Here is a 27,555-nt window from a genome sequence, read left to right on the forward strand (position 1 = left end):
CATTTTCTTTTAAATCTCAACGTCTTGAAGTAAAGTTACACTATTAGTTAGAAAGGCTCTCAGTTTATTCATGTATTTAAACCACCAGTGCATTATCACATAAATCTCATAATTATCCCAGTATGAATTATATTAGAATTAAGCATTTGCAATAATGACATTAAGTCTGTTTTTATATAATATGTATTTTCTAACGCAAATAAATGTAAATTATACTTGACGGTGGATAAACATGAGAGCACAACACTATGATTGACCTTGCAAAGTGCACACACAGGAAACTCAATATTGACCAGTAATGTATAGAGGAATATTAATTTAGTTTTATGAACATGAGTGCTAACTTATAAATCATCAAAACCTTGTTGATAGCTCACAAATTATTTGACCCATAATCCCTTTTGCTCATGCACCACAATTTAAACTAGCATTCAAGCTGGTTCATTTGCTACTTTCCAGTAAACTAAACATAATTTATATTATAATAATAATGAATAATTTACTAATTGGGGGGGAAATCAGTTTCTTTTTTATTATTTTATTTTTTTTTACTTCTAACTGCTGCAACTGATAGATCTTCAGAAGATAAATCTAAGTTTATTTTTGTGAGTAAGTCACAATTGTCGTGTCTGTGCATAGACTTTGGGAAGAGGGCATGTTGAAAGCTAAAAATGGACAAAACTGCCTGTTGAAGACCTCCGTGCCACCTGAAATAAGTATATAAACTATCCACGTAGCTCTTAATATGTTTTACAGGCAAATGTGTGTCTATATGTATATCTATACGTTTATTTCTTCCATCCAGGGTCCCAAACATGGTTGCCTGGGGAACAGTCGGTGGAGTGGCACTCGTTCACTTCACAGACTGGCGATTGGTTCTGGACTATGTGCCGTACGTTAAAGGGAAGTTCAGCAATGATGAGTAAAGTCCCACACAACCAGATTGTGAGTGTTTTGTTATTATAACCAACGGCAGTGTAACTGATGTTTCACACGCACTTTGTTTGCAGTGTTCGGTTGGTTTGCCCGTTAGTGTCAGCCCCGCCCATGTAATCACGATAAGATGCCGACAGGTGTAACGTGACAGGTGTTGGAGCTTCAAATAAACACTCATTGAGTATGTTTTGAGTTCACCTGGCGTACACCTGACCAGAAGTCTACTTGTGCACCCGAACAGGCACCGCCATACTGGGAGCAGAAATAACTGTTATTCTAAAACATCTGCAGCCCTCACTAACCAACGCTCACTGTAGGCTGAGAGTCAAGGCCATAGAGTTCTTGTAGCTCTTGTAAGCTTGCTCGATGACAACTGTGCAGACATAAAGGCTTTGTGCTTCGGTCTAATCTGAAGCTTTGCAAAAGGGTCGGATTAGTTTTAAAATAGAAACGGTCAGATTCTGACAAAAATAAAGGTTTAGAAAAACGATGCATTCAGCAGATTTCAACTGTGTGATTTTTTTCAATTAGAATTTAAAGAAAATTCAGATGTGTTGGTTAGAGCTCGATCATTTGGAATGGTCTATTTATGTATTACTCTGTTCTTAATTATCAAAACAATGTGGCATCATTTTTTATACTAGCCTTTTGTGCGATCCTACAATGATGAAGCTTAATATCAATAGCATAATACTGTTATTGCAACCTAAACCCCAGACGGTATCCATGTAATACATTGTGATATCACACCCTATTAAAGTTCATCTCCTTCCCACCCCAAACCCTCTACCCTCCTGCCCCCCTGAATACCTACTTGATGTGGTCTCGTCAGAAATCCAACCTCACAGACAGGATGTGCTTCATTTATCTTTTTTTTTTACACATTCAAACGGATGTGTTCATGTACATTTTGCTAACTAATTGGCTGTGTGTCTTGCCTACAGGGCCAGAGCCTGGGAATGGGCACATGGGTGGATTGCTTGCACAACACAAGCTTAAGTAGGATGCCCTGGCTCAACAATCACTGGGGGCTTGTTAGGAGTTTGCTGTATTTGCTGTTTTTCATCCAGTATTATTTAATGTGAATAAATCTCTGCCCCCTATGTGTCAAGTCACTCTACAAAAATGCTTTGTGTTAATAAAAATACATGAATAATAAATATATATTGTATGTTTAGTCCTGAGTAAGTGAGCACATTATTTAGCATTGGGCAGCTTTGTACATCTGATGTTTGCCAACAGACTTTTACTGTAAAAATAAATAAATAAATGATGTGAAATAAAACTGGCACAATATACATGTAAATTCTGTGATGCTATAATTCTTCATGCATGCCGAATCACGTGATACGTCAGGTAGATTCCTACACGCACGCTATCAGGCAGACTGCTGACATTTGCGTGGATAATGTCTTTCATTTCTCCCATCGAAGGGGGAGGGGACTGAAAGAGGAGAGGGAGAAGGGATTTAACATAGCGGAGAGAGGGAGAACGCGAGTTTGTCTTCAAGATGGATAAAAACGAGTAAGTACACGAAACCCGCCGACATCTGCGTGTTTTAGGATGGTAGCGTTTGATGCGGCGTTTGCATAATGATCTGTAACGTGTTTATCCTCGACCAGGCAGATGCACTCTCGTAGTCTCGCGTTTGCAAACAGCGACGCTGTCTTCTTGCTGCTTTATTTAAAGCATCATTGTAATGTGCGTTAATCGTCCAGGGAATGCAGAATGAACACACTGCGTCGACATGTCGACATAGATTCTAATCTTACAAAGAGGATCACGTTGTTATTATTTCCCCCTCCGTCACACACAAAGACCACATTGATGCATCGGATTTTAAATCTGTTTTATCGATGAGCACTACTTTGTTCATTCATAAACACATAATAATAAAAAGCCGGCTCGCTCCGGGAGTCTTGGATGACAACGGTGGACATTGTGGCGGAAGGGCTCTCCTGTTTCACGTAGCGAACGCGAAAACTTTCACATTTTTGCGTTGACGGCCAAGCTACAAGTGAGGGGCCGCTATTCTACAACATCCGGTCGGGTTAATTCTTCAGCGACGTCCGCGGCTGCTGTCACTGCGTCCGCGTCGTTTCTATTCACGCTCTATTTGGGGCAGTATCCTAATTTATGTTTCCCATAGGTTAACCGATGTAGTGTTTGCCGCCAGCGTCAAGCTGGACGGAACAACGGAAACAGACTTCCGGTGAAACATTTCAAAACAAAAGACCAACGGTCAAAAGTGTAGTTTTGTGGGTCATTGTTGGGTTTCTCACCTCTTTGACCTCGAGGGCCGATAATTTTAGTCTTCGGTAAAATTAGCCGAAGTATGAACGTTAGAAATTGCAGCTTGAGTTCTTTTAATTATTTTTTTTATTTTAATTTTTAAACTTTTTTTAATTATTTTTTCATTTTAAACTTTTTTCTTCTCCAATGCTTTTAATGTTTTATGTAAAGCACTTTAAATTGCCCTGTTGTTGAAAGGTGCTATACAAATACAATTGCCTTGCCTTGCCTGCGGATTAAGTTGTGAAAACACTTTTCCGGTGATCAACGATGAGTTTTACCGCTCACGTACATTCAAATAATGAACAGTTAACAATTTAACTGACGTAAATGTAAATGTTCCGTGATTTGATACGTTACGTAGTATTCCTAATGTAATCGAGTCGGGTCTGGTTGCGTTTATTCCGTGACAAACGTGCTCTTTAACTTCCTGTCTCGTGCCGACCGTTGACGCAGCCGCGTTGCCCTCCGTGTTCCACGCGGATGTAGCCGTCGCGCCCCGGCCAGACGTGCAGGTAGTGATGTGGCCGCGGAGCTCTGCGGCGGAGCGATCCGCGCGACGACAAAGAGACGAGATGTTGTTGCAGGGAGATCCCATTGCAGAGGACGCATGTTGTAATATGGTCGAAACAAAAGCGTGAGACGCGATAGGCCCGACATCCCGAAACAAGGGCAAAGAATCCTTAAAGTCCAGTCTGTTTAATCGCAGTAACTTTTAGTGGATTTATAGGCTACTCGCGTGGGAAATGGAGAAGAAAAGGTGGGATTGCACTGCTCTCCCCAAGGGCTGGAAAATGGAAGAAGTGACCAGAAAGTCGGGTTTGTCAGCTGGAAAAAGCGATGTCTATTACTTTAGGTACTAAACGAACGAGGGCTTGAAAAACTTACAGGTGCACCAGAGTTTGGGACGGAAACAGACAGGGTTCCGATAAGAGGGGGGGGGTTGTATAAAGTTTGGGATGGGGGGGGGGGGGGGGCGTTTGCAGCCGGGTAACAAGGCCAGCTCCTCTCAAAGTGTTGGCATAAGGAGTGTGCATGCTAGCAGCAGCGAGGGCCTATTTAACGAATAAAAGTGTCATCTCAGCTATATTACTCTCTTGTATCTCCCATTGAAGTGACTCAACAACGTCAGGTTTGTTTTCATTTAGCCGAGGAGACGAGCAGGATGAGGAACAGAGGCAAGAGAGGGGGGAGGCGGGTCGGTTGTATAGTCTGTGGTAGGCTAACCGTCCACTCATACATGGTGTTAACGTGCTGTGTGATGTAAGAGACGTTTTGCATGCAGTTGCTAGCACGTATCCATCCGCACTGTGTTCCCTGTGGTTGGTCATCGCTCAGCCTCGTCCAGATGCTGAAACCAGTGTTTACATTCCCAGAGGTCCAGTCCGAGGCTGCAACATGCCATGTTTTTGACTATGTTTCGTGTAAAGTCACATCTGCTTCTGTTTCTGCTGTCTAACATGTGTGCAGCTTGTATTAGATGAGCAGGCTTAGGTGGAGTGCATCCATTTCACACAGTAATGTTGATATCCGTGTCATCGATCACTTGAATGTGCTCTGCTTCCGTTTGCTGTTGACCTGTTGCATGTTTCCGTCCGTCTGTCTGTAGTTCTTCCTGTTTGTCTGTAGTTCTTCCTGTCTGTCTGTAGTTCTTCCTGTCTGTCTGTAGTTCTTCCTGTCTGCTGGGGGTGTATGCGTTTGAAGTGTGACCTGCCGTCGTCTCTGTTTTGGTTGTATTTTCTGTTTTTTGTTGTTGTTGTTGTAAGAGATGATGTGAGCGTAGTGCTCTCTTGTGTCTCTGCCTCCCCCGTCAGTCCATCTGGGAAGAAGTTTCGGAGCAAGCCTCAGCTGGCCCGTTACCTTGGTAACCAGATGGACCTCAGCTCCTTCGATTTCCGCACGGGGAAGATGCTGATGAGCAAGCTGAACAAGAACCGTCAGAGACTGCGCTACGACAACAACAACCAGAATAAGGTGAGGCAGCCAGACCCGACACTGCTGACCTGACGCTGAGTTTTAACACAAACTGTGACATGATGACACATTAATACACTGAACACTGCAAAAGAAACGCCGTCACATAAACTACATAAACTACTATCTAATGTGCTTTAAATTAAAAATGGGTAAAGACCATATAAGATAAGAATATAAAATATATGTATTGCATGTATGACATATTAGATAAAAACACACAAGAAAAGACAGTATTACAATAAAAGGGAATAAGATAAGATGTTGTTATTGCAAAGAGAATGATTCTTAAATATGTTTGACCTATTTACCACACTTTAATCCTCACTAAAAGTTAGGGAAACAGCTGTTTTTATTCTGCATTTAAAGGTTGAGACAGACCATAGTTCATGTGGTTAAAAATCCAGGCAGCGAGACCATAATAATATATAATAATAATATGTGCTCAGGTAGTTTATATTAGGTGAAGTGAGAAGACATTTAATGATGATCTAAGGGATTAAAATAATATACATTTGAGTTTAGTTACTGACCCCTTTCATATGAAAATAAAATTACATTTTATATTGCTCGTCAAGCTGTCATTAATAAAGACATAAAATGTAAATAATGACAGTTCCGTCCATGTAGGTTAGATGAGACAAACTGCTTAGCAGATGCTGACGTTTAATTAAATCAAAGCAGGAGAAGAACATCATTTTTTTTTGTTGTAATAGTAAATGTTTCTTATGGCCGTAGATTCTCAGAAGTGTTAACTGATTTGAGATACTTGTCCTCGTCGTTGGAATCCTTTGCTCCTTCACATTCATCCTCATCCTCCCTCTGTGTTTGGTGTTTTTAAGGGCAAACCTGACTTGAACACGTCGCTCCCGGTCAGGCAGACGGCGTCCATCTTTAAGCAGCCCGTTACCAAGGTTACCAACCACCCGAACAACAAAGTGAAGACTGATCCTCAGAAGGCTGTCGACCAGCCCAGACAGGTGAAACCAGCTCTGTTAGCCGCTAACAGCGTCCGACACAAACCCATGTTATCTGATGCTGTTGTCATGCTGGTGGGAGATGTGCTTCTTCATTAAAACAGCTAATATAACTCTTATTTTTGTCAACAGCTGTTTTGGGAGAAGAAGCTCAGTGGTCTCAATGCTTACGACATTGCAGAGGAGCTGGTGAAAACGATGGAGCTGCCTAAAGGCTTGCAAGGTAATACACACAGACAAAAAAGCTGTTTATATTCTGCATATGTTATCATGTCTGTATCCCTCAGCAGCAGATTTGGTTTTCATTTGTGTAAGATGGGACAACTCCTCAGCGCTTGTGGTTTTGATGTTCCTACAAACCGTCTTCTAAGCATCTGTGTGATCCTCAGGCGTCGGTCCCGGCTGCACAGACAAGACTCTGCTGTCGGCGATCGCAAGCGCTCTGCACACCAGCGCCGCTCCCATCACCGGCCAGCTGTCTGCCGCCGTGGAGAAGAACCCAGGAGTCTGGCTCAACACCACACAGCCGCTGTGCAAGGCCTTCATCGTCACTGATGAGGACATCAGGTGGGCGATCACAAAACACACCCACATGTGGATCACCTGTTATTCTTGGGATTTCTTTACAGGGTTTTAACGCGTCACATACAAATAATTGCAATTAGGTGAAATTCGCTTTTTGGGAAAGTTGAATAATAAAATATCCCAGCGGTCTGAGCTCACCCAGAGCTCTACAATAGACCCTCATGTTAGAACAGCGACAGAGCAAAGCTATGTGTATGAGGTCACTGCCATATGTATGTCTAGATTACGTTATTCTCACTGTTGATGGAGCAGCTACATGTTCAGCCTACCTCTGATCATTTGGTGTTTGCCTGTCGTCTTGAAGTCCTAACAGAGCTTCACTTCTGACTTTTTACAAATTGTCGTCATTGCGTCGTCATTTCGGCATCCTTTTAATCTGTTTATTGGTTACCGGGTATATCTGGGACTTCCCTGGCGTGCCCAGCGTGAGTGATTGGAATAAACAAAAATGACCCAAACAAGGAGAAAATTCCCTTTGTGGTTGGTGAAGCACAGCAACAAGTATTAAAAATGCAGTTGCAAAGAAATAATGGAGAAATCCTCCAAATTTGGAGCGACGGTGAATATTTCTTCGTCACGTTTCGTCGTCGTCTTTGATTCCCTCGAGGTCGGCTGAGTGGAGTTTGTTCAGCAGTCCCACAGTCTCTAACCAGTGACCCTGCTCTTTGTCAAACTGGCACCATCTGGTCGGTGCTGATTCACTGGCTGCTGGAGCTGTAACTGCCAACTGTAACGGCTTCCTGTTGTGTTTGTGTGCGTAGGAAACAGGAGGAGCTGGTGTACAGCGTGAGGAAAAGGCTGGAAGAGGCACTGATGGCTGATATGTTGGCCCACGTCGAGGAGGCTGCCAGCGAGGGCGAGGCTCTGAAGGAGGAAGGCAACGGCAGCGAAGATATGGAGAGTGTATAGCACAGGTGGGTTGAGGGGCAACAATTTAATGTTTAACACAACATGAAGGCTTTTCCTAGCTCGCTGCAGCCTGAAGGCGTATCAGGAGTTTTAGGTAACGCTTTATATTAAGATCCTTTTAATAAGCTTTAATTAATAAGTAATACAGCCCCAATAAAAGGCTCATTAACATTTCAATGTGTTAAGACTGTTAGTAATAGAACCATTAATGTGTATTATTTATCAGCACTTACCTTTTATGTCACTGTTTAACATTAAGATTAATACATACTTTATTGTGCATTTGTTTTTAGTTAACTAGACACTTATTAACCATCAAGTCTGCTTTTTGATGCATTTGATACAATATTTCAGAATATTGCAAAGATGCTGTAATTGAATAAAATAAAATATAGTACTATTTATTTCAATGGCTTGTTTGAGCCGTGAAGATGTTTTATAGAACGTTCTCTGTCATTACCATGAAAATATTCTTCAATCACGTTTTATCAACTATGACATTATATAGTTTTCATTCCAGAGAAGCATAATTAATAAGTCGACAAAAATAAAAGCAACAAGAAAAATCTTAGTTGGAGTTTTACTAATGAGTTAGCTAAACTGCTTGTTAGGATATCCATTTTTTTACATAATAATTTTATAAACTATTAACAAGTTTCTTGTTCATGATGCTATTATTAAAACTTTTATAGTCTTTTTTTATGATAATGTTGATGAGCATTTTATAAGCACCTCCTTAACTTGTCACCTTAATATGAAGTATTTCCAGGTTGGGTAGTAAGTGCATGAATTATCTAAAAACCCTTCTTCTAATGTCCGATCCCGTCCTCTTGTGTTGGTTTGTAGGTATTCGTTCCACGCCTGCACACATGACCAGTAGGAGCCATACAGCAGTCCTGCCCTGATGAACTGTCCCTGCGTATCTGCGTCCAACTAAACCCTCAGCTGACTCACATCAGTCCAGTCGGACCTAAAGACCCGTCTTCCCCTCCTCACACCTGTCTAAAGACCCGTCTTCCCCTCCTCACACCTGTCTGTCATCATTAACTCCACCGATGGGACTCCTTCAACCTGGAACGCCAATTAAATTACTTGACGTATATATTTCTGAGCTCGGTTGATTTTTTTGACTTGAGCATTTTTAAAAGGAAATTCCCTTGAACTCTCAAATATTAAAAATAACTCATCCACGGTGTGTCATAATCAGTGTTCGATGAGAAGCGTATTTTTTACTGAAAGGCTTTGAATGGGTTTGTATTTGTGTGACAAATGTCAAAAATCCAAACATTTTATCTCGGTGAGAAGTTGTGTTTGTTTGTTTCTTTGGGTAGATTGGAAATGAATGTTTTGTATATTTGGCTTGTCTCTTTCTTGAATATTCTGATGCACTCCCCCGAGTTGTTGGACACGAAACAGTCTTTTCTAGTGGATCTGATGGAGATGTAACCAAACCGAGTAGAGCTCAGTGAAACGGCGTGTGTGCCGCCCTGCTGACGATCTAATGCACATCGTGTCGTTTGAATCCGTGTCCATCCATCGCAGTGGGACGCTCGTGTTTTTATCGTTGTAATTTAAAGGAAGTATTGTACTTCATGGCCGCCGTGTCGTCCTGAGAGTCGTGTTCAGTATTGACCAAAGAGGAGACGTGTCATTTTTGTGAAGGTCATGTGACCTGCGTGAGTGATTCTATTGGCTCTGCTGTTGAACAACTAAACCTTGGTAGGGCTGGGCGATGTGGCCAAAAAACAAATATCACTATATTTTTGACCAAATACCTCCATCGACATTGTGGCGATATCGTAGGTGTTGGCCATTGGTGCTTTTACAAAATCTTTACATGGTGAGATTTTTGATAAATAATGATCATCATTTATGTGGATAAAATGATTTAGTGTATGAATGCAAATGTTAAAGGAGAACAGTTTAATTACTGCGATGCAGAAAACCTGTTAAAGACGACACTTATTATATTAGGATATCTGAAAGACGATGACTCTTCTGTCATGGTGTCGATGCCCAGCCCTACACGTTGTGGCACAATGTGGGACAGAAATGACTTGGAGACCTCTTCTAGTGTAGAAGTCTTAGTTTTTAAACCCTCCTCATCATACAGGTGCTTCCTGAAGTTGTGAATCACGGCTGTTTAGGCTTCGTCTGTGTCACAGTTTCAGTCCATCTTTTTATTTTAATCCTTATTATTATATGTATCGATGTTAGCACACACATGCTGCCTTCACCTCAGCCCACGCACACACATCGGTTACACAGCAAATTACAGTGAAGACTTTTAATGTGATTCATCAACTGCAGAATAACGACTTTGTAAATTCCCCCCCGTCTGTCGAGGTTTGATGGTGAATCATGTGTCCCGCTGAAATCATGAATATCCCTTTTAATGTCAGCAGGCTGATTGCTGAAATGGAAATTTGATTGTATTACTTATTAAAAGGAGTCTATGTCATCACGTCCGCTGCTAGTGTGTCTTTATTTTCTTTTTACTAGAGACGCTGTATTCAGGTCCTTGAAGGCGTCACACCTAAACATTTAAATGGAGGAAGCCCTTCATCCAATCACCTGCCGGGGATTAACAGTTAACTTGACAGCCTCATGCCTCCGTGAGCCTGGACAAAGTGCAGAATACCGTCACAGGACACAATGTGGAGGATACCGGCTCTCCTCAGTGGAACATACCGGCTCTCCTTCAGTGGAACACATGTAACTGTTGATTTTTCTCTATTTGTAAAAGATCTGTTTGCAACCTTTAAATGAGTTAAGATGACGTCATTGGAGCTCTACAGTAAGGTAGGACCGATTCAAATCCTTTTCCATTTATAACGTCTAACTACTATAGAAGTAGACTTGTGATAAAAACCAACTTGGTAATGATGTAAACATTAAGGTATGACATATCTGGTATATATATGTGTCAAACTGTCGTGTACATGTTCAGGAAAAATGCTTGCTTTTTATAAATCAGCCGATATGTTTTAGTTGTGATAGATTTTCTGTGATAATTTCTCCTCAAACATTTTCTTATCTTTAATTCTATAAACTTGGTGTCCAGTCATTTATAAAAAATTGAAAATAAACTGCAGATTAATTTTGTGAAATGGACACGTTAATAAGCAAATATTATATAATATATAGTATTTTAGAAGGAGGTAATGGCTAATCCATGCAGGTAATTCAGAGGAGGATGACCGGTGTTAATTTTTAACCCCTGTTTAGGAGCCTTTTATGCTGATGGATGACAAATATGTTGTCCGGGTGGGGCCCGGAAGTTTCACATGTACCTGAAGAGTGTCAGAAAATACAGATGTGTTCCTTTCTAGGGGGCTGGTGTGTGGATTCCTGACCCAGATGCAGTGTGGGTGTCAGCTCTGCTCCAGCAGGACTACAGTCCTGGTGACAAACATCTGCTGCTGCAGCTCTCTAATGGACAGGTGAGACCGGCAGTGCTGTTGTATTCTATAATCATGCTCCACTCTCCTGTATATCCTGTACTAACCTCCCTCCTCCGTTGGTAGGAGGCCCGTTACCCCGTGGCGTCGCCCTCTGACCTCCCGCCCCTGGGGAACCCCGACATTCTGGAGGGAGAAAACGACCTGACGGCTCTCAGCTTCCTCCACGAACCTGCGGTCTTGCACAACCTGCGGGTTCGATTCCTGGACTACAGCAGCATCTACACGTACTGTGGTGAGCGCTCGACGGGCAAAAAGAGACGAATGAGATAAAACGAAGCATGACGGGACATTAGTGACAGAAGGTCGTTCAGATTTGAGCTGGTGGAGCTCCTGGCCCTTCTGTCTGAATGGAACAGCTCATAAATTCAACTATTTTACCGTAGGTCAAAGGTCAACTCCCTCACTGCCACCTGTAATTACATATTTGCTGTTATTTAGACGATGCAAAGTTCTTTAAAAGTCACTCTGCCGGAGTTACATGTTGCATCGTGGTCCGTTACCACTCACTATTTTTCTCACATTTATCATTTATCTGACTTGTTTTTGTTTTACATTAAATTTGTGTCGTTATGTCTGTGTTTTTTACCCTTAAATCTCTATAAAATAAAAAGGTTGTCTGTTTAAATCCACTATAATTAGTGAGGTTGGTACGAGGACACTATGAAAATATAACGTCAGTATTAGGAGTTTAAAACATTTTAGAATATAGATTTGCAAATAGACGCACATTTAAAATTGTAATTATCGAAGGTAACCATGTAAATATCTTGTAGGGGTCAAGGCTTAGGGTCAAACTCATTGTTCCCCTGGCGACCCTCAGTACTTCAGGCTAACTGTGATTTTACAGTCTAGAAGGCTGGGAAGCGTTTAGCTTGTAAATCTGGTCTACAGTCGAGGAAGTGTGCCAGACAGGGTGTTCTTTATCCTTTGAATCATTCACACAGTTATTCCAGAGACCAATTTCTGAAAGCTGATGATGTCTTTTGTCCGTCTGTCCATCCAGGTATCGTGTTAGTGGCCATTAATCCCTACGACCAGCTGCCCATATACGGAGAGGAGGTGATCGATGCTTACAGCGGGCAGGACATGGCCGACATGGAACCTCACATCTTCTCTGTGGCCGAGGAAGCCTACCGGACTATGACCAGGTCAGAGGTCGTGCTCTGACACAGTAAAACATATAGAATATCTCCTCTACTGACAGTCAAACTAACTGTGTGTTCAGGGAGGAGAAAAACCAGTCCATCATCATCAGTGGAGAGTCCGGCTCAGGGAAAACGGTCTCGGCCAAATTCACCATGCGGTACTTCGCTGTGGTTGGAGGAGCGGCTCAGCAGACCAGCGTGGAGGACCGGGTTCTGGCCTCCAACCCAATAATGGAGGTGATGGATGTGTCGAACAGGTTTCTCACTTAGAAATAAGTGTCAATTAGGGTTTTTTTAAGATACAATCTCCACATATTTCGCCCACAGTCTATTGGGAACGCCAAAACCACTCGCAACGACAACAGTAGTCGTTTTGGGAAGTACATCGAGATCGGCTTCGGGAGAATCGGGGACATCATCGGGGCCAACATGAGGACGTATCTCCTGGAGAAGTCCAGGGTTGTCTTCCAAGTAAGCCGTTCATCCAGAGTGATGTTTGTGCACCAAAGAATCAAGTCATTGATCATGCTTCTGTTCATGTGCCTGCAAGGCATCCGCAGAGAGGAACTACCACATCTTCTACCAGCTGTGTGCCTCCAGAGAGCTGCCTGAGATGAGATCCCTTAAACTGGGTGAGACTTCATCCATTCACCGCGTCCATAAAGTTTTGTATTATAATGTCTGAGATGTAGTGTGACTGTGTTTTTCCTCCAGATGCACCGGAGCGTTTCCAGTACACCAGCCAGGGAGGAGAGACGCTGATTCCTGGTACTGATGACTCGTCAGACCTGGAACGCACTCGCAACGCTTTCACCATCCTGGGTAGAGGACGCACACACACACACACGCACACGCACACGCACACGCACACGCACACGCACACGCACACACACACACACACACACGCACACACACACAACCATACAAAAGATCTCCTGATTTCCTGATTGAAACAAAATTGGCGATTTGTTGAACTTGCAGGTGTGCAGCCTGACCAGCAGATGGAGCTCTTCAGGATCCTGTCAGCTGTGCTCCACCTGGGAAACGTCCACGTCCAGGCCAGCGGGAGAAGTTCTGAGCGCAGTTATATCGATGTAAGAAGAAGAGTACTTTTCCTCAGTCAGTGCATGAACTGAGAGTCTTTTTTCTTCTTCCTCAGGCAGACGACCGCCATCTGGCTGTCTTCTCCAAGCTGCTAGGAGTGGAAGGCCCTCAGATGGCCCACTGGCTGTGTCATCGCAGACTGGCCGTGGGGGGCGAGATGCTGGTCAAACCTGTAACCGGCCAACAGGCCCTAGAAGCCAGAGATGCGCTGGCCAAACACATCTATGGCCAGCTCTTCACATGGACTGTCCAGAGGCTCAACTCTGCTCTGCGCACCCAGAGGGGACGGGCCAAGTCCTTCATCGGGGTGCTGGACATCTATGGGCGAGTGGCACTGATAGACTTCGTTCTTGAGGCCTCTAAAATGTTCTTTCAGTTAAATCTGAGGTGTGTGTTTGTCTTCCCTCTCGGAGCAGGTTTGAGACCTTTGACCGGAACAGTTTCGAGCAATTCTGTATAAATTATGCAAATGAAAAACTGCAACAGCAGTTCAACAGGGTAAGTCATGTGACTGTGTCGGTGTGTCTACAGCTGAAGCTGGAGTGGACTTTGAACGTGCCAGTAGCCAAATCATTCTTGTTAAAAGAACCCTTCAGGGAATCGGCCCTATCACCACTGCAATCTGTCATCCCAAACTGCAATTGAGTTTAATTGAATGATAATAATTCTACAACAGATGTGTCATTCCATCATTATTTCCCTGTTCATGTCCGTCTTGTTTAGGGTTTTGAAAATGACTTTATATTGTTCTGAATTTGTGGAATCAAGGAGGTGCTGCTCCGTCTTCACCTCTATGTTGGTGATCTCTTCTTTCAGCATCGCTGTGTTTCTTATCAGGATGTTCAAGTCGTCTCTTAACCTGCTTTTATTCCGTGTTGGTCTGCAGCATGTGTTCCACTTGGAGCAGGAGGAGTACATCCGGGAAGAGCTGGCCTGGAGCCGGATCGAGTTCAGTGACAATCAGCTGTGCATCAACCTGTTAGAGGGGCAGCTGGGCCTGTTTGACCTTTTAGACGAGGAGTGTCGGGTCAGTCGTACTGTCTTCATTGGCTTTTTATTCTCTTTAACTACTTAATGTTAGTGATAACTCTGTGATGGCTGTCTGTGTTCATCATAAGATGCCCAAAGGTTCCGATGAGAGCTGGGTGCAGAAGCTCTACGGCCAACACCTGAGCAGCAAGCCCCACCCTCACTTCCAGAAACCTCGCCTGTCCAACAGCGCCTTCCTGGTGGTGCACTTCGCCGACACGGTGACTGAACTCTAGTTTAATATGTGGTAGAAATACCTTCATGTTGTTATAATGATTCTCTTTCTCCATCAGGTCCAATACGAATGCAGCGGCTTCTTAGGCAAGAATCGAGATACGGTGTTCGAGGAGCTCATTAACATCCTCAAAGCAAGTCAGGTAGAGACGTGTTGTGTATTAAACTTCCTTTAGTTTCTCTGGGATCACGGGATCACTCATGTGTGTGTGTGTGTGTGTGTGTGTGTGTCAGTCTGAGCTGGTGGCTGAGTTGTTCCAGCAGCAGGGAAACGTTTCCTGTGTGCCTAATGGAAGTGTTGGTTCAGGGAAAAGAGCCGTGAGAGAACATAAGCTGACGGTGGGCTTCCAGGTAAGGACTTTCACGTTCACCTCACTTCGTTTGTGCCTTCAACACTGATATCTCTGGTGTCCGTCAGTTCCGCCAGTCCTTACAGATGCTGATGGACACTCTGAACAGCACCACGCCTCACTACGTCCGCTGCATCAAACCCAACGACCTCAAAGAGCCTTTTATGTGTGTATTTGCTCACGTTTATGCATGTGATTCAGTGTTTTCCGGCGTGTGAACCAAGCAGCCTAACAGCCGTGCTCTGGTAGGTTTGACCCCAGGAGGACAGTCCAGCAGCTCAGAGCCTGTGGGGTGCTGGAGACGATTCGCATCAGTGCTGCAGGTTATCCAACCAGGTACTGACCCCCCCCCACTCTGTGTATAAATAACCACTAGTATAAATGCCTAGTAATGTGTGTCTCTTTGTTGATGCTCTATACACTTTGTACCTCGTTTCCAGGTGGACGTACGAGGAGTTCTTCAGCAGGTACCGTCTGCTGCTTCGAGGTCCTCAGACCCAGGGGCAGGCCCAGGCCTCGTGCAGGCAGGCCCTGCCTCAGCTGATCCCAGACCCAGACCAGTACTGCTTTGGAAAGACCAAGGTGTACTTCCGTGCCGGCCAGGTGGCTCTCCTGGAGAGGCTGCGAGCTGAGAGGCTCCGTGCTGCTGCCGTGGTCATCCAGAGCCGGGTCCGAGGATGGCTGGCCAGGATCAGATACACCAGGATCTGCTGGGCCACTGTCACCATACAGAGATACTGCAGAGGAGCTCTGGCCAGACGGTGAGGACAGCAATGTGTTGTGTGTCTGTGTGCGAGAGATATGAATAGATATTGTCTGGTGTAGAAGTTGTTTCAATACAATATTTATCCATTTCCTTTTATTTCCTGAAAGGAAACTGATTATGATTAAATGAAATGTAATTATCTGTATTTGTGAATATTTTAAAGCACTATGTAGCCAGGTTTATGTTGGGAACTGTTTCAGGTGAGATACTATGTAATTTACAGAGCACAATCATCTGTGGATCCTAGAAATGATTTGATCTGTGGTTTTTCTGTATTTTCTGTATACTTTATAAATCCCTAACTCAAGCCTTCAACCTGAAATCAAACATTCAGCACTAAAATGAGCTCGTTGTCATTTTGCTGCAGACTGGTCCTGATGCTGCGCTACACCGAGGCGGCCCTCGTCATCCAGAAGACCTACCGCATGGTGGCGGTCAGGCAGCTGTTCCTCATGATCCGACAGGCTACCGTCACCATCCAGAGCTTCACCAGGGGCACGCTGGCACGCCGCGCATACAGACAGGTCAGCCTTCATCATAACCTACTAAAGCAACCTCCACCTGCCCTCTTTGAATATGTTTCTAGTCACTGTTCTCTCCCTCCTCAGTTGGTGGTGGAGCGGGCTGCCGTGTTGCTCCAGGCGAGGGTGCGTGGGTGGGCGGCGAGGCGCTCCTACATGCGAGTCCGCTCGGCGGTGGTGTTCACGCAGTGCTGCGTGCGCCGCCGGGCCGCCAGGAGAGAGCTGATGAAACTAAAGAGCGAGGCCCGCTCAGTGGAGAGGTTCAGAGAGCTCAACAAGGGCATGGAGGTCAAGCTGATGCAGCTGCAGCTGAGAGCAGACCAGGAGGTATGTGTGACCCTGGATAAACACCGTTGTATTTTCTATACATGATGACCTGTTGTGTGTGTGCAGGCCAGGGAGGGGGCAGCTCTCAGAGGGACCCTGCATGCAGAGCGAGAGGCCGCCAACGCCGAGCTGGAGGCTTTGAAGATGATGGTACAGAAACTGGAGAGCCAGAAGCAGGAGAAGCCTCCGCCGGGCCCCGTGGTCAGCGAGAAGGAGGTGGAGGACAGAAGGAGAGCTGAGGAGAAGGCTGCCCAGGAGATCCTGCAGCTCACACAGGTAGGTCTACGGCCCAAGAATGAGTTATGTGTTATTATTAAAGGTGAAGAAAACCAGATGTCTTATAGTACGCTTCCCCTCTGACCAGCTGCAGAGAGCTTTTCTTAATTCTCTCTTGTTGTTGAAGGAGCTGCAAGCCTTGCAGAGAGGAAAGGACAGTTTCTGCAAAGAGAGAGAGGATCTCTCCGCTCGCTTGCTTGAACAAGAAAAAGCACAAGAAGGTAGATTCTCACTTTGCAGCATCACACGGACGCCACAGATTCATAGTTTAACGTGTGTGTGTGTGTGTGTGTGTGTGTGTGTGTGTGTGTGTATAGAGTGTGTGCACCAGGCTGTATCACAGGCGTGTGCAGCCCTGAGGGCGGAGCTTGATGAGGAGAGGAGAAAGTATCAGGGTCTCCTGAGGGAGTTCACCCGCCTGGAGCAGCGCTACGACAACCTCCGAGAGATGAGTCTGCTCCCGGAGGTTTGTGACTCCTAAAATACTTTGACTCAAACTCCATCTCGAGCGCTGAGGTCATCCCCCCCCCCCCCCCCCCCCCCCCCCTCTACTCACTACAGCGCACCAAGGGCCACAGGAGGACGGACTCCGCCCAGAGTCTGAGCTGGGAGCCCCTCTCACCCTCCCCCGTTCCGGTGTCACCCCAGTCTCCCACGCCGCCCTTCCCGTCGGGCTTCCTGTCCCCGGAGGACGTCCGCAGGGTCAGTGTGACGTCTCAGTGTTCGGAGAGGGTCTCAGTGTGGGGCCTCGACACGCCGATGGTGAGGAATGTCACAAAGGTTCTCTCAAGTTTGGTGGCAAAAACATTTGATGGTTTTTCATGCTTAGCTTAGGTGCTTTTCCATCAGGACAGGCAATAAAATGCTGCCTTGATGTTGACAGGACCAGTTGATGGAGATGATAGATGTGGCCAGAGACCCGGCAGTGAAGATGAAGGGAGAGGACCTGGCACATGCTTACGATGCTGTACGAGTGGCCAACAAGTCAGTCAGTCAGTCGCTGCCGTTTCAACCGGCTTCCCCTTTAATGGTTCTGCTCCGGTTTAGATTGAGGATGAACTTGATGCTGTGTTTGCAGGTTTCTGGAGAGCCAGGTGAGGAGCCAGCGCAGCCAGACGGAGGACGAGCTGCAGGCTTTGAGGTCCCAGCTTCGTCAAGCGACGTCCGGCTCTTCCTCTGCTGCACAGCGACAGGTATGAGTCTTCCTTCCTTACTCTCCTAATCACTCACCTGTTCTCCCTTATAATCACTCTACTGAGAGTCCTGGTTCAGACGATGTGAGCGTGTTTTGTGTGTGAAGGAGCTGCAGGGACAGCTGGAGGCCAGAGAGCAGGAGTGTGTCCGGCTGAGGAGGGAGCTGAAGGAGCTTAGAAACACCGTCTCACTCCGACGGCTGCTGACACAAGGTGAGCTTTCACCACAACATCCACAGCTTTCACAATATTGTGACGGTTAGGGTTTTTATTTTCATCACTAGAATCATATGAACATTTCACTGGAAATCACAGTTAGGTTTACAAATAATGTGACAAAGTGCAAAAGAAACACATTGTGAAAGGACATTCAAACACAATTAAAACAGTTCAAGAGAGTATCAATAAAAAACAGCTGAAATAGAACAAGATGGCTATAAAATGCAAGAATAAAAGTTACAGTTTAGTGTAAAGTAAGTAAGTCAAACTGTTGTGTTTTCTGTCTCCAGTTCTGCCCACAGCTTCCCCCCCGGAGACGTCCTCCTGTCCGTCCCAGCCGAAGCCGACGGCCGTCAGCGGTCTGCTGGAATGTAGGAAGAGAGACGAAACCAAGCTGATCAAGAACCTCATCACCGGTGAGACGTATCCAATAAACACGAACAAACGCTATATTACTGTTTCACATACAACACACAAAAGTAATTTCCATCAGGGCTGCAGGAGAAATGTACATACTTATAATTATTAACATGTACAGAAGCTTTATTCAGTGGAAGAAAATGAAAAAGCATTCCAGGAGAAATCACGTGCACCAGCATTCCTGGCAATATTTTGGTCTTTAAATCTGCAGTTTCATGTTGACATGAACCCAATATACAAGCCTTTGACAGGTGACCTGGTACATTATATTTAAAAGGAGTCTACTCTCTAAAAAACGAAAAAATAGACAACAATTAAGTGTAATTTTACAAGATTAATAAAATAAAATAGTAAAATATATCAAATTCACAAGAATAAATCGGCACAAGAGGTAGAACTGATCAAGGAGAACTAGGGAATGATTGATTTTTGTTGATGAATCAACTGGAAGTTTCAGCTCTGAACTAATAAACACACATATGTGTGCACCCTTGTTGTGTGGATATGTAGACCTGCATGATTGTGACTCTCATAGTTAATGTCATTTTAATTAGTTTCATGGAAACACCCGGGTAACCCTGACAGATGAGTATCCCGTCCTCTGGAACGACTCCTACAACACTTTAAAGGGATTCTTTAGAAATGTCAGCCTCTGAGGATCAGAATAAACTTGGATTGTGACCCCTCCGTGTGACCTTTGCTCTCTCCAGACGTCCGGGTGGACACCGCCCTGACGCTGCCTCCCGGCCTGCCTGCCAGCGTGCTCTTCCTGTGCGTCCGTCAAGCCGACTGCAGCGGCGACCGAGCGCAGGCTCGCTCCCTCTGCAGCGCCGCCGTCGCTGCTATGAAGGCGGCTCTGAAGGTGATCTCAGCTCCGAGTCTGCTTGGTTGCACCAGATGGTTGAGGTTTGATGTGTGAGGCCGGATCACATCATGTCGGTGTCACTTACAGTGAAGTGGTTCAAAGTCAAAGTCAACCACAAGCCCATACATACCTCTCACACACATTTCATCACATAAGTTGACCTCCATGTGACACATAACCTCCATCCATCCCATCTGTCCCTGCAGAAACACAGTAATGATGTAGACATGACAGCTCTGTTGCTGAAAAACGCCTGTCTGCTGCACGACCTGTTGACCCAGCACTCTCCGAAACAGGTAGGATCAACACATATTAATTATTATTTATATCTTATTGATAAAAAAGTGATTATGATGTCCTACACGCTCAGTCTCAGAGCCTTGACTCAGACGAACTGGTTCCACTGACGGCTGACCTGAGTGACCTTATACGCGCCCTGAGTGACCTCTGTATCCAGGCCTACCAGCAGCTCCTCTCAGTCACTGAAACCCGCCTGCAAAACATCATAGGTACCTCCTCCATGAAGCCGACGCTGATGTCATCGATGACCATCCCTTCCTCTGTCCCTCTCACGTCTACCTTCTCCCCCCTCAGTCCCTGCTCTACTGGAGAGCGAGACCATCCCAGGTTTGTCGGGCTCAGCGGTGAAGTTGGGAACGTCCAGAAAGCGAGCAGGCTCGGACCCCAGGACTGTGGGGGGCGACGCCCCCACTATGGCGGCGGTGCTGAGGGAGCTGGGAGCCCTTCACACCGCGTTGTCCCATCAGGCTCTGCCCCCCACCCAGATGGAGCAGGCCTTCCACCAGCTCACCTACCGCATCGCGTCCTCGGCTCTCAACGGCCTGCTGCTGAGGAAGGACATGTGCTGCTGGAGTCGTGGCATGCAAATACGGTAGGAATATACACAGAGATGAATCTATGCAACATTATATTACATATCCCACGAAGGTGATGCAGCCAAACATTTACTTATTATATAAACGCGTATCCAGAAAATCAGAGATGGAGTATGACGTGCAACAAACATTACAAGACTGTTTATGATAACACTGTACTATTACTTTTTATGACACTTTTTATGGCATACTACCTCAACCTCACAAAACAAATCTTTGGTCATAACTGAAGAATTCAGATGCTAATTATGACAATATCATAAAGTGCAGCCAGCTGTGTTTGACATGCTTTCTACAACATGTACTATTATAATTTCTTTCTGGGATACTTTACTACTTCATATTATGAAAAAGAAATGTTATCTGAAAAAATAAAATCATGATATGTATAGAAAATTCAGTAATTAAAATGTCATAGTATAGTTGGCTATAGAAAAAATAATGTCATATTGTAATATACCATGAAAGCCATAGCATGAATGTCTAAAGTCATATGTCATAGTACAGTACGCCATAATAATGCATGTTATGTGATAATATCACAGGTATAATGTGAGTCTGCTGGAGGAGTGGCTGCGGAGCCGAGGTCTGCAGGCAGGGGGCGCTGTGGCCACACTGGAGCCGCTCATCCAGACTGTTCAGCTGCTGCAAGCTGGGAAAAAGACCGAGGCAGAAGCTAAGGCCCTTGTTCAGACCTGCACCGCCCTGTCCAGCCAGCAGGTGGGTGTCTATCTGTGTGTGTGTGTGTGTGTGTGTGTGTGTGTGTGTGTGTGTGTGTGTGTGTGTGTGTGTGTGTGTGGTGAACAGATATAACATCCTGCTGGTTTCTGGTCCTACAGATTGTGAAGATTCTGACCCTCTACACGCCCCACAGTGACCTTGATGAAAGAGTCACCCTGAACTTCATCCGTACGGTCCAGGTACCGTCCGACCGCCACAAGGCTTCCCTGTGTTCATTACCTTTATTACTATATTTCCTCATGTCTCTCTGTGCTCTTCTAGGGGCTTCTCAAAGGCCGAGGCGTCGGTCCGCCTCCACAGCTCCTCATGGATGTGAGGCGAGTGTTTCCGGTCACATTTCCCTACTCGCCTCCTGCCGTCCTCCGGGCCGAGCAGTTAGTCATCCCAGACTGCCTCAAGATCTCCTTTCTACGCCGAGTCTAGAACCTGATGCCAGGCCTCTTCAGAGCAAATACATTCATGTTTTAGCAGACTTTAGTTCCCCAGATATTTGAATTTAATCTGTTCATAATCAGTGAACTAGTCCATACACAGCAAAAGTGCAGATATGTCTCAAACCAGGAATGAGATTTTTTAAAGATTTTTTTTCTGGTTTAGTCACCTTTTATTTAGCAGTGGACAGAGGGGGCATGCAGCAAAGGACCTCCGGCCGGGATTCGAACCAGGGTCGGCTGTGTACATGTGTACATGGGTACATGGCCATCCAGTAGAATCCAGTACGCAATCCAGTGGGAGGACTTTTTTTGAAGGTGGAAAAAAAATTGATGCTGCTGAACCGGGCCGGATGCAGCCGCATTTGAGAGGACGATCGCGCGTGTGTGCGCAATTACGCATAGCGTGTGTTGGCCCCTCTCCACTACACAATACAGCTCAGCTCTAGTCTCGTCACCTCTCTGCTGCTGAGCACTGTGGGCCGAGCCGATGCATGTCTCTCTCCCCGGGCCGGCAGAGTTATCATACCGTACTGTGCGTGCGTGTCCAAGCGTGTGTGTGCGTGCGTGGAGTGCTCACAAGCGTGCGCTTGTGTTTAGGTCGGGGATGGAGGGCACAAAAAACTATTTGCACCGGGGCCTATCACCATGATATACACTACTGATTTCACTGATACTGAAAACATTAGATTTTGTCTTAAAAAGTATTTTTCCATTTGTTGTTGTATTTGCCGTTTCTGTGCGTACATTGAAATTGAATCCTGGCGGCGGCGCTGACAACACCCTCCCGCAGCTATAAACACGCACACAGTGAGAGAGAGAGACAGAGACAGCGAAACGTGAATAGTTCCGTTAACAGCCGGGACCCGAGTGGTCATCTTCCCCTGCAGGTGTCAACGGTGCGTCCGTAGTTTTATCCAACACGCCCGCCACCGCCATCTGTTGTTCCATCCGACGACGTTTAAAAACAAATGTATCCATGATCAATTTTGACCAGCTTACTAACGTTAACTTAACGTGAGTGACTATAAGCCGCTAACGCGAACTGCTAGAGCCAGGTAGCTTACAAACTAGTAGCCTGCTGTCTCTGTGTCGGGCATACACTAAAAGCGGGCTCACATGAGTGACGTTGACGTACGGACAGTACAGTCTGTTAATGAACCCAGATCAGTGACAGTTGTCATCGCAGCTGCCTGAATGCCGTTACGACGTGACGTGGTGGTGCTGTTGAACTCCGCACCTTTCACATGGGAGAGAGAGGGGGATGTGATATGTATCAAAGGATCTCCAGCCGGGATTCGAACCTGAGGCTGCTGCATATATGCAGACATGGGTAAATGGCATGCACTCTAACCACTCAACCACCTGCCTGCCATGAATAAGCCTTTTTATGACTGTTTTGGACTCACTACACTCAGATTTTGATTGACACGCGATATAGAAGCATATGTTAGGACTTTTACATAATTTTTACAACATTTTATGAATTTTGTCGATTTTTCACTTTTTTTTCGACATGCTATAGTATGACTTTTTTTTTTCCTGAAAAAATTGATCATGGCTTTTTATGGCTGTTTTGGACTCACTACACTGAGACTTGGTGCATCAAGCGATATGAGCGATTTTTATGACTCTTTAACAATTTTAAATATTTTTTTATGAATATATTCTGACTGACTTTTTCGTGAATTTTCGACGTGCTATAGTATGACTTTTTTTTAACAATATGATCAAGGCTTTTTTTTTTTAAGATTATAGATAGATCTAACCACTCAACCACCTGCACACCAGGTGAAGGTTTTTTTAAATACATTTTATTGGAAGCAAAAGCTAAATGAGGCCGCAGTTTTTACTATAATTTTTTCATTACTTTTTTCGACATAATATACTATGATGCATGTTGGAAAAAAAAGTTGAAGAATAGTGTGTCAAAAAAAGCCAAGTAAAAAAGTCATAGTATAGTATGTCCAACAAACAGGCGGTTGAGGCGGTTCGGGCGCCGGTGCGTCTCAGTCGTGTGAAAAACCAGGACGGAGATTCAGCGTTTTTTATATATATTTTATTGGAAGCAGAAACACAACGAGACTGCAGTCCCAGTTACCTCGACCCCCAATAAGAACGACCAGAATAAAAAAAACGCAAAAAATTAGAAACATCTCCTGTATAAAAAAACTCTCATGCGAGTACTTTGTACCACTACACATCATCAGTAATACATATTTATATATTCACAAACATTTGAAAAATAGAAAACAATAATATCAAACTGAAAGGAGACAAAAATTGGCAATTAACATCAAATAACTATGCGTGCTGGCACAATACATTTTTTTTACATTTTTTGTTCCCATCATGCACCTTTTCTGGAAGTAGGGGCTGACATCACCGTGCAGCTGTCTGCCTGCGTGTCACACAGACAGGTCATGCATGTCTGTCTGCTCGCTGTCTGTGTGCTTGTGCTTCTAAACGTGTCTCATTTCTGTGCTTCCAACACACTGACACGCCGCCGAGCCTCTGAAGCATCAGGATCATTGTCAACAGCAATAAATAAAGAGTTTTTTCGTGGCATTTTGCGTCTGTGACAGTTGTGTACCTGTTATTTAACGACTGTGCAGATGTCCCCTCGGATAAAAAGACCTTGAACGCACCAGAGAGTCACAACATCATAAGTATATTTCATAACATCATTAACTTTGGGTAGTTTTCCCTCAGAAGCTAGCGTTGTATCGCTATAGTATAGTGTGTCGAAAAGTCATTGAAAGTCATAATATAGCATGTCCAAAACAGTCGTGTGTCCAAAAAAGTCATAGTATATTATGTCTCATAACTTATTTTCACCATGCTATACTGTGACTTGTTTTTCAACACTGTATACTATGATTTTTTTTTTACTTTACGACATGCTATACTATGAATTTTTATGATTTTTTCAACTATACTGTGACTTTTTAAAAAAAAAAATTTTTAAATTTTTTTTGACACTACTGTGACTTTTTTTCTTGACTTTTTTCGACATACTAAACTGAAAAAAAGGTCGTAGTATAGCATGTCCAAAAAAGTAATATTATATAATGTCAAAAAAAAGAACACTTTTTTACTATAGTATGTTAAAAAAGTAATGGAAAAAGTCATAGTATATTATGTCTCATAACTTATTTTCACCATGCTATACTGTGACTTGTTTTTCAACACAGTATACTATGATTTTTTTGACATTACGACATGCTATACTATGAATTTTTATGATTTTTTCAACTATACTACGACTTTTTTTCAACTTTTTTTTTTTTACTTTTTTGACACTACTGTGACTTTTTTTCTTGACTTTTTTCGACATACTAAACTGAAAAAAAGGTCGTAGTTAATATGTAGAAAAAAGTCATAGTATAGCATGTCTAAAAAAAAGTAATATTATATAATGTCAAAAAAAGAACACTTTAAGATTTTTTTTTACTATAGTATGTTTAAAAGAAAAAGTAATGGAAAAAGTCATAGTATAGCATGTCGAAGCTGAATTTGTCTTATAATGAAATCATCAGATTATTATTCATCTCTAGCATGAACACGGCCTTCCTTTATCTTTATAAGAGCTACATATCCGGATTGGTCACCCAGAGCAAATATTCAAGTCTACAAAAAGAGCAGCAAACTTCACTTCACATAGTCTGACGATGTGTTCGTTACGTGTGAGCTATTTACAACAGCCAACAACGATCCATCTCTCCGTTCGGGGTTTTTAATCAGCGCCCAGAAGCTGTACAAACAAATCTCAGTCTCCAACACAGCTGTGATATTTGGTCCGTTACCATAGAGACAGCATGTACAACATAGGAGACAAACACTTGTGCTGATATAATAAGAATAATCCACAATGTAAACATTATAAGACTGCCATCAAAAATGACTCATCTACGTAGATTTTTATAGATTAGATGCATAGAGTTCAGTTACACCTTGTTCAAAAGAGGGGGGCTGTTAAATGATTCATTATGATCGGGGGGGAACTTAAAAAAGAGGCAGAAATAGAAAAAACAAAACACCCTGTCTCCATTAAACTTGGACTCTAATTGATGAGAAATATGCACACTTCTTCTAGATAAATATCTTTTTTCTTTCTTTTTTTGTTTGTTTAAAAAAGGCCCATTCATGAAAATAGAATCAAGAGACATGCTGGACAGTCAATAGTCAAAAACACCGTCACGTGAACCCAACTCTAGATTTAAAGAACTAGTGATGACTCGGATGGTTATAAACGTGTTATTAGGGCGGTTAAAGGCCCTGTGCTTCCAAACCTTCCCACTCCGTGTCAGCCAAGCGGGAGGTTTGAATGTCAGCGCCAGAACCTGGTGTGGTCTGGATCCGCAGCCCTTGAGCAGAGGTCGGACTCCTCAGGATCAGAGATCAGGTTGCAGCACCTGCGGTGGGGTGGTGGGTGCCAGATCATGACGGGTCATGCCCTCCCCCGGGTGCAGCATGTGTTGTGTTGCAACCCACGTAGAGATTTTTGTTGCTTTTTGCAAAATAGGATCTCTTATTTTCAGGATGTCCAAACATGCAGATTTTTATTTAGCAAAATTACAGAAAAGGAAATGGCAGTTTACTTTAGTCTTCCTCTATCATGCACCTCTCAACCCCCCAGTAGAGGTTGGGAATGTTTGCAGTAACACAAATACAATGGAAATAACTGATGCTCCGCCCCCTAAAGTGAAAGACACTTTGAAAATCCTCCAAAGTCTAATCTGAGTTTGACCACGCCCCCTCTGTGCCACGCTCTTTGCTCTGATGGCTTTCTGTGATTACGTCTGCAGGTAACAGCTACACGAGGTTAGAACGTCTTCCACACACACACACACACACACACACACACACACACACACACACACACACACACACACACACACACACACACACACACACACACACACACACACACACACACACACACACCGAGGTTACGAGGGTCAACAGGACAGAAGGCATTGAGGGTGTGAGGCAGTGTGCTCTGTTACAGGACGGACATGAAGACGGACGAGGACAATCTTTCACGTCCATCCAATGATCCTGCTTCTAACTTTACATATGCCCTTCTTAAACACTATCATATATATCTATATATAGACTTGGTTTTTGAATATAAATATAATTTAGAAGAGAGCAGTAAATAAATATTAAAATCATCTTAACTAAATAGACATTTGTTCCCGCCTGTATCTGGAATGTTTGGTGCCTTGCAGCGTGTGATCTTTTCAACGGGTCGGCTAGACGGTTGGTTCGTTGTGCTTCGGGCTGCTCTTGGCATATTTCAGAGATTATCTGTTGGCACTTGCCGTCCCTTCTGAAGGAACGAGAGGAAGCCAAAATATTAAAAGGCTACAAGATATTTCTCACCACAACCAGTCAAACAACGGACGGAGGAGGACAGTAATTTATGCTTCATGATTATGTATTGTTCATCAAAAGGATGGCTGATCATACCTGCAGCAGTCAAGACACTGGTGCTTTCTGAAAGAAAAGTGTTTCCCGCTGGAAGGGATGTGTTCGCAGCGCCGGAGGCGTGGTGACGTTGTACCGGGTCAGGCAGAGACACCCTGCCGTGGTCTCCTAGCTGCGGCCCTCCTCCGCAGACCGCTGGTCCGACTTGAGCTTGACGAACTCCTTGGCCACGTCGTCGTTGTTGCGCTGGGAGAGGATGCGGAGGACGGTGAGGCCCGTCTCGTCCATGTGGATGCGTTTGCCCAGCGGCAGCCAGCAGGCCACGCTGCCTTTGGAGGCCACGTCCTTCAGCTGCAGGACGGCCATGCCCACGGTGCGGTCCTCCCGGGCGAAGCAGTAGTCCTTCACGCACACCTGCAGCTCGTAGCACTCGGGGCCCACCTCGCTGCTCAGGGTGCTGCGTGGAGA

At 44.4% G+C, this 27,555-nt stretch overlaps 3 protein-coding genes across 7 annotated transcripts in view; 2 read left to right on the plus strand and 1 right to left on the minus strand.

Annotated features, from left to right (window-relative positions):
• The first annotated feature begins 2,311 nt into the window (after positions 1-2,311).
• mbd3b (methyl-CpG binding domain protein 3b) lies at positions 2,312-10,137 on the plus strand. 4 transcript variants are annotated; one of them, XM_084011921.1, is made up of 8 exons: positions 2,403-2,460; positions 4,377-4,445; positions 5,043-5,202; positions 6,045-6,182; positions 6,312-6,402; positions 6,569-6,746; positions 7,526-7,678; positions 8,520-10,137. In XM_084011921.1, the coding sequence occupies exons 1-7, from the start codon at positions 2,447-2,449 to the stop codon at positions 7,671-7,673; spliced, it is 798 nt and encodes a 265-aa protein (XP_083868047.1). In that variant the 5' UTR covers positions 2,403-2,446; the 3' UTR covers positions 7,674-7,678; positions 8,520-10,137. The 4 variants fall into 4 exon arrangements, with proteins under 4 accessions (XP_083868048.1, XP_083868047.1, XP_083868049.1 ...); XM_084011922.1 differs by lacking the exon at positions 4,377-4,445 and having other exon boundaries at positions 2,312-2,460; XM_084011923.1 differs by lacking the exons at positions 2,403-2,460; positions 4,377-4,445 and adding an exon at positions 3,782-3,988.
• A 277-nt stretch (positions 10,138-10,414) lies between these two features.
• LOC311015124 (unconventional myosin-Va) lies at positions 10,415-21,867 on the plus strand. The gene is given in 35 exon segments (XM_084012210.1): positions 10,415-10,475; positions 11,006-11,116; positions 11,201-11,369; positions 12,141-12,285; positions 12,363-12,519; positions 12,610-12,753; positions 12,833-12,914; positions 12,997-13,104; positions 13,264-13,376; positions 13,442-13,793; positions 13,796-13,884; positions 14,273-14,413; positions 14,505-14,636; positions 14,709-14,792; positions 14,884-15,000; positions 15,068-15,165; positions 15,249-15,335; positions 15,440-15,760; positions 16,133-16,289; positions 16,374-16,613; positions 16,680-16,889; positions 17,017-17,110; positions 17,207-17,355; positions 17,451-17,651; positions 17,773-17,873; positions 17,968-18,082; positions 18,190-18,295; positions 18,592-18,717; positions 19,432-19,583; positions 19,793-19,882; positions 19,957-20,095; positions 20,181-20,478; positions 21,028-21,202; positions 21,322-21,402; positions 21,485-21,867. Coding segments are annotated over 35 exon segments (5,073 nt in total). The 5' UTR covers positions 10,415-10,448; the 3' UTR covers positions 21,647-21,867.
• Positions 21,868-24,615: 2,748 nt separating this feature from the next.
• Positions 24,616-27,555, minus strand: part of unc13a (unc-13 homolog A (C. elegans)) — a 39,906-nt gene continuing 36,966 nt past the window's right edge. For both annotated transcript variants that reach the window (XM_084011749.1, XM_084011748.1), the window contains one exon: positions 24,616-27,544. In XM_084011749.1, the coding sequence (XP_083867875.1) occupies positions 27,256-27,544 (289 nt within the window). In that variant the 3' untranslated portion in view covers positions 24,616-27,255. The remainder of the gene's footprint in view (positions 27,545-27,555) is intronic.

This window comes from Eutrigla gurnardus (assembly GCF_963514095.1).
Source record: "Eutrigla gurnardus genome assembly, chromosome: 6".
Taxonomy (NCBI): domain Eukaryota; kingdom Metazoa; phylum Chordata; class Actinopteri; order Perciformes; family Triglidae; genus Eutrigla; species Eutrigla gurnardus.

Excerpts from the sequence above, each read along its gene's own strand:
- mbd3b (XM_084011920.1), top strand. The coding sequence starts at position 3,975 with ATGGAGAAGAAAAGGTGGGATTGCACTGCTCTCCCCAAGGGCTGGAAA. Across the intron at positions 5,203-6,044 it reads ACAACAACAACCAGAATAAG|GGCAAACCTGACTTGAACAC; the intron begins GTGAGGCAGCCA and ends GGTGTTTTTAAG. Across the intron at positions 6,183-6,311 it reads CTGTCGACCAGCCCAGACAG|CTGTTTTGGGAGAAGAAGCT; the intron begins GTGAAACCAGCT and ends TTTTGTCAACAG.